General features: G+C 50.3%; 1 protein-coding gene across 1 annotated transcript; it reads left to right on the forward strand.

Moving 5' to 3' along the window:
* The first annotated feature begins 4712 nt into the window (after window positions 1-4712).
* Window positions 4713-7200, forward strand: LOC136996999 (uncharacterized). Its single transcript, XM_067347063.1, has 4 exons — window positions 4713-4894; window positions 4936-5386; window positions 5638-5768; window positions 5886-7200. The coding sequence occupies exons 1-4, from the start codon at window positions 4713-4715 to the stop codon at window positions 7198-7200; spliced, it is 2079 nt and encodes a 692-aa protein (XP_067203164.1).
* Window positions 7201-10133: the final 2933 nt, after the last annotated feature.

Below are 10133 nucleotides of genomic sequence, written 5' to 3' on the forward strand. Positions count from 1 at the left end.
TGCTCCTCCCATGGTTGAGGCCTGTCCTGGTCGGAACTGCTGCTCCGGCGGGACGGGTCTCTGGTGGGGTCACTTCGGTGGCCCCGTCTAAAGGGAAGGGATGTGGGTGCCGGTCCTCTTGTGTCTGGGGCCGATCCTTTCTCTCCCGGTCTTGAGTGAGAAACGGATGCGGTCTGACATGGAAGGAAGCGGCGTCCCACAACAACAAGGATGGCTCTCTCTCTCTCCACTCAAACGGCACGGGGACGTGGTCCCTGTGTACGCGAGCGTGAAGGAGAGCGACGGGCCATCGATGTCCCGGAATTCACTGAGCTCGTCGGGCTGGGCCGTACCGAGCCGCTCGGAAGTTATCCGAGGTCGGGTCGGACGGCGGTGGGGGCTAGGACGGTTTCCGGGAGCATAGCTCGCGGTTTTCGGCCTGGCTTGGTAGCTGCTCGAGCCGCTCAGACGTATTCTGAGGTCGGGGTCGAGTAGCGAGGTCCGTGCACTTTCGGAGCGCGTCCCGGTGGCTCTACCGGTCTCAGAGTGCGCGGACGAGGAGTATCGACGCTGGTTGCCACGGCGGGCAAGGCGGTTGGTTGGGTTGCTACAACCCTCTGCCCCATCCGTCCGTGGGGCCTCCCGCGTGGCGGCGCCCATCACGGTGCTCACACAGTCGGAGGTGTGGGACCCCTGAAAGCCCCTGGTTGGAGTCACATCTGCCAGGGGAAAGTAAGGGGCTGGAGGCCCGTGCACCGGATGCCCATTCCGGTGCCAGCGCCATATGCCGACTCCTCGGGGGAACTCGGGGGTAACTGGGCATGCCCGGCCGGCGGAGTCGTAATGGGTTGTGGGTTTAAAACCAAAAATGAATTGCTCTTATTTTTACGACGTGGAGGAGCTCTGCGAAGATTCGCAACGCAGATGCGCCAATGCGCAAGCCGGAGTTGCCCATCACGGGCATCCGGAGAGAATGAAGGCTACCCCTTCTCCTCCTCCTTTGAGGCTGAGAAGCGGAGCCGACAGGGAGGGAACCAGAGATTCACCCCTTCCCGGGAGTTTTTCAGGCGGAGTTCGGAGGCGGAATTGCGCCTCTGAATTCCTCTCCCGGGGGCCTCCGCAGGTCAGGGACTCTTCCGATACGGAGGACACCCTGATTGGGTCCGGAAGTGGGCGAAAGTCCGGAGATGATGCGGAGACGTCCGACATCTCGGTGGTCTCGACCCACTCCGGCCCCAATCGAGGGGGAAGTGATTCCCCTGACGGGAGAAGGGTGAGAAAGAGGACGGTGGAAATGCGCCACCAACTCTCCTCAGGGGACGAGGAGATGGACGTTCCGGATCCTCGCCCCCCGATCAAGAGGAAGCAGGGTCGCCCGGCAAAATCGGCCGAACAGGAGGGGCAGCACACCGCCCAGAAAATTCGGGAGAGGACTCTGCTAAAAAAAAGGAGCAGAACGAGAAACTGGCTCTCTCCATTACAAAAGGGGTTAACGTCGATCAAACGACGAGAAGACTCCGCATACACGAGGCGGAGATGAAGCTCCGGGCGGAGCAATTTGCGGACTCACCTATCCAAGAGGTCTTACATACTCTCAATGGACAGGTGAAGTCTATAATGTGTCTGGCAAGTATAGGCAGCGGGCTACAGGGTACACTACAGAAACTCCTGTACACCGCTGCCTCTACGATAGAGGCGGGAGCCATGGCCTTGGCGTCCCGTACTTAGAAGGACCATTACGACCCCTTGGTTGGGAGAACCCCCTCCCATGTTGGCGTACAAGTGAAAGACCTTCTGGAGGCAAACCTCCGCCTTGAGGAGGAACTACGCGACCTCCGCAACGAAATCGCGGAGATGCGGAGAACTTCTCCCTCTCCATCCCCCATTGTCACCAGAGCCAGATCTGGACTTATGGGGGAAGAGGAAAAAATGGAGGAGGACGAGGACATGGAGGGACTGGAGGGGAGCCCCTCCCCGGTACCCTCTCCCGAAATCGTCCCCCCCCCCTCCAGAGAGGAACTGGAGCGTCACCCCGCCGTAAGGCCCCCGATACTGGGGGTCCGTAAAGTATTGGAGGACCGCCCACAAAAACCGGTGATCACGAGCAATCACCGGATTCCAGAGAACGAGGACTTCGTTGGTAATATTGCCAACGAAGTTCAAAAGAGGATGATGGGGCTCCTCCTCAATGCAATTGAGGAGATGGTGAATAGGAGGCTCTCCTCCTCGCCTAACCCTACCCCCCTCCCAAGCCTCCTAGCGAATCGGGTCCACCCTCCGTTAAGAGGGTAGCTTCCCCCCCCCCCGAGGACTCCAAGAAGGGAAAGGGAAAGAAGGGGAAAAAGAAGGTGCCGGCGCAGTCCGTCGCTCAGCGACAGCCCACTGCCCTTTCCCTCCCCCTGAAGGGAAGAAAAGGGACTCTGGCAAGAAGTCGAGTCCCTTAACCCCCCCCTGAAGGGGATAAGACCACTCCCGTGGCCTCCTCTGCCGTCGTACCCCGACGAGAGGAGCTACTCTTCTCCGAGGTGGTCAAGAAAAGGGGTAAGAAGAAGACCCTTTCCAAACCAGAAGGGAGCAGTCCGGCTCCCAAACCCCCCCCCCTCTTCTCCCTCTCAGGGGGCGGGGAAAAAAGGGGGAAAGAAGAGAAAGGCCCCCGCACAGCGGCGGTCATGATCACCTGCCCAGTAGGTGAATACGCCGCGGTGATGAAGAGGGCACAGGAGGAGATCCCCCTCGAAGACCTGGGGATCACGGAGCCATCCAAGTCCCGCTTGGCCCAAACCGGGGCCATGTTGATGGAGGTGTCCGGCCCCGAGAGGAAGGAACAGCGGACAGGTTGGCCAAGATAATGACCGACCTGTTCGCCGACAGGCCGGAAATTTGGGTCGCTCGCCCCCAGAAGATGGGGGAGATCAGGATCAGCGGCGTGGATCCCTCAGCCACACCCGAGGATTTTGCCCGGGCGGTGGCAGAGCAGGGAGGATGTCCCCTCACCGAAATAAAGGTGGGGGACATCAAAACTACGGCAAGGGGCACCAGGACCGCGTGAGTCCGTTGCCCCCTGAAGGCGGCCACAAAAATTGGGAAAGTCGGCCGTCTCCAGATAAGGTGGTTCCACTTCAAAGTGGAACCACTGGATGCACGCCCCCTCCAGTGCCACAGATGCCTGGAGAAGGGGCATGTGCAAGCCAAATGCCCCTCGGGCAACATAGACCGCAGCAAATGCTGCTACCGTTGTGGCACCGAGGGGCACGAGGCGAGAGCGTGCACGGCACCGGCCCACTGCGCTATATGCAGTGCAGCCGGTCGCCCGGCCTCCCACCGGTTGGGAGGCCCGGCGTGCAAGGCCCCGAAAAACGGGGGAAAAAGGTTAAGGAGGGGACTGCCCAGGCACCCCTCCCTCAACCAAAAAAGAGGAAGGCGACGGCAGCTGCGATTCTGCCCAATTGGGAGGGACCCTGTCCTCCCCCTGATATGGAGTGCGAGCCGTCGCCGAGTGTCGCGATAGACGACACGATGGAGGTTGGCCTGCAGGAGTAACAGATTCCGCCGACTTGACAATGTCCACGAGACTCCTGCAGGCCAATTTGAATCACGCCCGACAGGCCCAGGATCTTTTCCTCGCGGACCTGTGCGGGCGTGGTGCAGGGTTAGGCGTGGTGGCGGAGCCATACGGCGTGCCCGACTCAAATCCCAATTAGGTCGCTGCCGCTGATGGCTCCGCCGTCATCATTTGAAGGCAATTCCCGCGCTCCCCCTCCCCCATATCTTTATTGGAGAAGGGGAGAGGATTTGTCATTGCGCGGTGGGGTGCCATAAGGGTAGTGGGGGTCTATGCCCCTCCCAGCATGTCTTACCCCGAGTTTCTACAGCTCTTGCGGGAGATGGTGGCAGGCATTCGCCGATGCCTCCCCTACCCCGTGCTGGTGGCCGGGGACTTCAACGCCTGAAACATGGCGTGGGGTTCCCGGCGCATCGGTAGAAGGGGTGAGAACGTGATGGATTGGGCGGCGAAGCTGGACCTCCAGCTGTTAAACTGGGGGTCCAAAAGCACGTGCGTGCGTCCCCGTAGGGAGTTCATAGTCGATCTGACGTGGGCCTCCCCGCGGGCTGCGCGGTTAGTGGAGTCCTGGGTGGTGACGGACAGAGAGTTCCTGTCGGACCACCAGACCATAGAGATGGTCCTGACAGCCCCCGGGAGGTGCTGCTCCGTCGCCTGCGGAGGGGAAACAGACCCCTACGCAGATGGGTCCTGGCTAAACTAAACCGGGATAAATTGGAGGCGGCGGTCTTGGTGGAAACGTGGTCGGATCCTCCCGACCACGTTAAAACCGAAGAGGAGGCCGCCGCGATCGTGGGCATCGTGACACGGGCATGTGACGTGGCCATGCCCCGATCGAGATCCGCCCCTCGTCGGGCGGCCTACTGGTGGTGCGAGGAGATCGCGGAACTCCGCAGAACAGCCAACTCGGCTCGACGCAATCTCTTCAGGGCCCAACGAAGGGCGGGTGGAAACGATGACAGCACTGCTATGGCGCGCGGTGTGTACCTAGCCGCAAGGTACTCACTGCGGTCTACCATCAGCAGGGCCAAGGCCAAGGCCTGGGAGGAGTTGATAGCGGAACTCGACCTGGACCAATGGGGGCGTCCTTACCGGATAGTCTTAAACAGGCTAAGACCGGCGGCGCCCCTCCATCTCGGAGACGCTCGATCCAGAATTCCTCGGTCAGGTGATGGAGACCCTCTTCCCCATAAGGGATGTGAACATCCTCGTGAGGAGGGACCCTCCTCCTTGGTCCGAGGATCTGGAAATCTCGAAAAGGGAGCTCTCCGAGGCAGCAAAGAGACTGTGGGCGGCTGGCAAAGCCCCCGGTCCTGATGGAATTCCCGGGTCTGGGCCTTGGCCTTTGGCGGAGTGGGAGCCCGCCTGAGGAGGTTATACAACACCTGCCTCAGGTTTGGCACCTTCCCCTCGGCGTGGAAAAAAGCCAACTTGGTTTTGATCCACAAAGAGGGGAAGCCGACGGAACAGCCTTCTGCTTACAGGCCGATTTGCCTGCTGGACGAGGTCAGCAAGCTGTTCGAGAGAATAATTGCTGGCCGAATCGTCCGGCACCTGTCGCGGAACGGTCCCGACCTAAGCGAAGAACAGTTTGGGTTCCGGGAGGGCCGATCAACAACAGATGCAATTTTGTACCTGAAGGCCCTCTCGGACCAAATTGTAGGGGAAGAAGAGGTGGCGTTGGCGGTGTCATTAGACATCGTCAACGCGTTTAACTCCCTGGGACTGGGTGGGGGTAGCCATGGAACACCATGGTCTCCCCCAATACTTTCGGGATGTGGTCTGGGACTACTTCCGCGGCAGGACGCTCCAGCACCGAGATCAGCTAGAGTGGGTAAGCAAAAGGCAAGTGCACTGCGGGGTTCCGCAGGGGTCGGTTCTGGGACCCTGCTGTGGAACCTCGCGTATGATAGAGTGCTCCGCACGGCGCTCCCCCTGGGCTGTTGTCTGTTGTGCTACGCAGACGACACACTGATAGTGGCCCGGGGGGAAAACTGGAGAGAGGCTCGGGACGCGGCGTGGGCGAGCTCTCCCCCGAGACCCGTGGGTATTCATAAAGGATTTCCCCCGCCTTACCAAAAAAAAAAAAAAAAAAGGCACTGGAAGTCGTAAAAAAGTGGTGTCAGAGGACGGGTTTAACAGTGAATCCACTGAAAACCGGTCTTACTGTCTTCACTAGCAAATACAAGATAGGCACCATTGTGGGACCCACTCTTGGAGGAGTAAGGTTAGTTCCGACCGAATCAGTGAAATATCTAGAAGTTATCCTGGATAGGAAACTGCTTTGGGAGGGGCACCTTTGTAGCCGGTGCAAAAGCTTGTGCCAGTATTTTTGGATGTGCAGAAGGACCTTTGGCCAGACTTGGGGTTTGAAACCGAGTATGATACGTTGGATCTACACAGCCATACTTCGCCCCATACTCACATACGCAGCTGTGGTATGGTGGACTAGGGTGCGAAAGAAAACAGCCAAAGTCGCGCTGGAGCATGTCAGGGCTCTGATTTTAAGGGGGGCCCTGGGTGCTATGGTTACAACACCAGTGGCGGCGATGGGCGTAATGTTCGGCACTGAACCGCTTTACCAGGTGGTGGTGGCTGCTGCAGCAATGGCGGCTTACCGTCTGAGATGCAAACTAAAATGGAAGAAGGGAGCCTGGCATACGAGGCTGCCAGAAGACGTTCTGTCGGATCCGATATTTGACATGCGACAGGACAGAATACCTATTAGTCGGGTTTTTGATAGGCGCTTTAAAGTGCATATACCATGGCCGGAAGAGTGGGAAAAGGAAGGTGGAAACTTAGAGGCTCGAGTGCAAGAAGGGGACTGGTATACGGACGGCTTCAAGACGGACACGGACTCCGGGGCCGCCTTCTTTGGCAGTCGAGAGGGATGGAAGAAGAGCATTTCTCTCGACAGTTATGCCACGGTATTCCAAGCGGAGATTGTAGCTATCCTAAGCTGTGCTCAGACCGTGCGGAGTAGGGAAGAAGCGGGAGAGCACATCAGAATTTGTACGGACAGCCAGGCGGCCATTAAGGCGCTGGTGGCTCCGACAATAACATTGCGGTTGGTTCAGGAGTGCAGAGGCGTTCTGGACGAATTGGCGAAAGAAAGAGAAGTCATCGTTACCTGGGTGCCGAGACACTCAGGCATCCAGGGTAATGAATGGGCGGACCAGCTGGCAAGAGCTGGTTCAGAAATAACAATGGTAGGACCGGGGCCGGCTCTGGGAATCCCCTTTTGTCTAGGAAGGGAGAGGATCAAGGAATGGCTCCGCAAAGAGCATTTAAGACACTGGAGAGTGGAATCTGAGTCCAAATGCAGACAGGCTAGAGCTTTGATAGGAGATACTCTTAATAGGGAACTGGCTTGGAGCATAAGGGCTCTGAGTAGGAAAGATGCCAGGGCAGCGGTACAGATACTGACAGGGCATGGCACCTTAAACTACCACATGCATAAGCTTGGGCGTAGCGATACATCCAGGTGCAGGGCATGTGGAGACGACAAGGAAACAAACCTTCATGTACTCAGCGACTGTCCTGCATATACAGGGCTGAGACACAAGATGCTGGGCTCAGCACTACTTGGGCCCGAGCAGATCAGGGAGCTGCCGGTGAAGAATCTGATTCTCTTTTGGAGGAAAACAGGTCTCTCATGAGTAGGTTCATGAGGGGAGGCACAATGGACAATTGTCTGGGTGCCGCGGGCGGTGCTTCGAATGAGGAACGCCCCCCCCCGTTACGTTATCTTATCTATCTATCTACATTTATTTACTTATTTCTTTTTTTTTAATTTTTAATTAATTTTTTTTTTAATTTTTTATTTCTTGATTACATTTACTTATTTCTTTTTTTTTTAATTTTTAATTTATTTTTTTATTTTTTTATAATAATTTGCATTTATTTATTTCTTTATTTTATTAATGTTGACAAATGCTCAAGCAAACATTTATATTAATTGTATTTATATTAATTATATGTAATTGTAGCTGTAAACCTCATACTTATACTTAAAATTAGAATATATAAATAAAATAATAACATACATAAAATATTAAATATTTCTAAGCTTATTTTTGTCGTAATTAACTCATGTCAATGTTTTAACAGGAAAAATGTTTTTCTTACTAAAATTGTAAAAATGTTACTTATTTTGTTAATATATTGTAATATATATAATTTTTTATTATAATAATAAAATTTATTAACAATATATAATTTTTATTAGTTTATGTTTACTTTATACATTAATATGAAAATCATATTCGTATGCTGCCAACGCTGCCAAATCTTAGCAGGAGAAAAAAGTCGCGCGACGTCATCTCAAAATCAGTTTGTTAGACTTGGTGAAAAGAAAACGTGAGACTTATGTTCACTCGCTCTACAAGCCGAGCGCACACGGACACGTAACGTAAGCAGTTCTTGGTTGTGTTGGTGGGAACCATGGAAGTCAAAGTGTACAAATCTCCCAACACTGCACCCGTCTCGAAGGCGGCCCTAACAAGAGTAAACGGGTGAGTAAATCCCCTAACTTGGATCCTAGTTCGCAATTCAATACAAACTTTAGCGATTCGGATATCGACATGCAAGCCGATGATCTGATGCCAGGCTTGGCCCTGTGGGCGCCCACGGAGCACGCGAGGAAGAGAACGTGCCCTCTCTTCGCGCGGCTGCTTCGTCCCCTTCTTCCTTTCTGGCCCCTCGATCCACCTATCCCCTTCATACGGCCGTTATTCTCGCAGTGATGCCTGACTATCGTCAATTCTCGTGCGCTCTGTCAGATATTCGTCAGCCCGATCAGCGATATTTGTTCTCAAATCCCAAAGCGATATCTTCATTGTTCTTCAGATTATTTTTTGTTATTTTTTCTGTTATTCTTATTATTCTTTTTGTTATTGTCTGTTGTTGTTTTGTGTTTTTGCAATTTTGCTATATTGCAATTTGCAATATTTGCAAAATATTTTGCAATAATTTTTATTTAAATTTTACTTTTTTGTTTTTTCACAATGGCAAAAAGACAAAAGATACTTTCGTTTTTAACATGGGAAAATGATTATTTCTTCATTAAAGATGATGATTCATTACTATGCCTCATATGTAAAAGTAGATTACATACTTTTAAAAAGTATAATGTACAAAGACATTACGCTAAGTTCCATGAGCTTGAATTTCAAAAATATGATGAAGTTCGTAAAAAAAAAATATGCAAATTGAAAAATGAAATAAAATTATTTCAAAATTCTCCCAAGAAACAAGACTTTAATATTGAAAAAAAAAAACAAATTATGCATGCTTCATATGATGTATTGCTCGAAATAGCTCACAGTAAAAAAAGTTTTTCTGATGGATTAATGATAAAAAAATGTGCAATTAAAATGGCCAAAGCTTTCAAGGAAGATTTATTAGCTGAGAAATTTAAGTCTGTTCTTCTTGGTCGTCAAACAATTGTGAGAAGAATTACTGATATTAATGAGCATTTATGTAATAAACTAAAAGCTATGATAGAAAATGCGGTTTATTATTCTTTCTGTTTAGACGAGAGTACAGATATTTGTAACATCAGTCAATTATGAATTTTTATTAGAACAATACAAGATTTTGTAGTTAATGAAGAAATGCTAGGTTTGGCATCACTGCACAATACGACGAAAGGAGTCGATATTTATGATGCTTTTATTAAAATAACTAAAAAATTCAACATCGATTTTAATAAATGTTCAGCTGTCGTCACAGATGGTGCCCCAGCAATGATTGGCTTGAAAGAGGGCTTTTTTGGCTTATTAAAGAAAAATGACATCACTTGTTTAACTATTCATTGCCTAATTCATCAGGAAGCATTATGTGGAAAAGCCATTAAAATGTGCCATGCCATGAAATTAGTTACCTCAATTACTAATTTTATTAGAGGTGGGCATAAATTGTCGCACAGACAATTTAAAAATTTTTTACAAGAAATTAATGCAACTTATAAAAATTTGCCCCTTTATTGTGAGGTACGATGGCTAAGTGCTGGAAAATGCTTGCAGTACTTTTTTGCCATAAGAAAAGAAATTTTACAGTTTTTACAAGAAGAAGTATCCAGTAATACTATTCATTTTGAGAAAGCTTTAATGGACAAAGATATGTTGAGTGAATTAGCTTTCTTAACGGATTTTACTCAACATATGAACAATTTGAATTTAAAATTGCAAGGAAAAAATCAATCAATTAGTGACATTATTCATTTTATAAATGGTTTCCAAATTTAATTAAATATGTTTAAAATAGAAATTGAAAACGAAGAATTTCATCATTTCCCTTGTTGTGGAGAAATAAAAAAAGAACACTCCAATGCTGATTTTACTGTCTTCGGAGACTTAATTAATGAAATTGCAATTGAATTTAATTCTCGATTTAAAGAATTACTCATATTAAAAGATGATGTGTTATTATTTAATAATCCTTTGGCCGTACCAATTGAAAATCAAAATATTAAATATCGGGTTGAATTGTGCAATTTGCGAGCTGATCCTTATCTTTCAATGAAGAAAGAAATAGGCACTAATTTTTTTAAACTTTTTCCGAAAGATTTGTACCCCGAGCTTCGAATTTT

The sequence above is a fragment of the Linepithema humile genome, chromosome 1, assembly GCF_040581485.1.
Source record: "Linepithema humile isolate Giens D197 chromosome 1, Lhum_UNIL_v1.0, whole genome shotgun sequence".
Classification (NCBI taxonomy): domain Eukaryota; kingdom Metazoa; phylum Arthropoda; class Insecta; order Hymenoptera; family Formicidae; genus Linepithema; species Linepithema humile.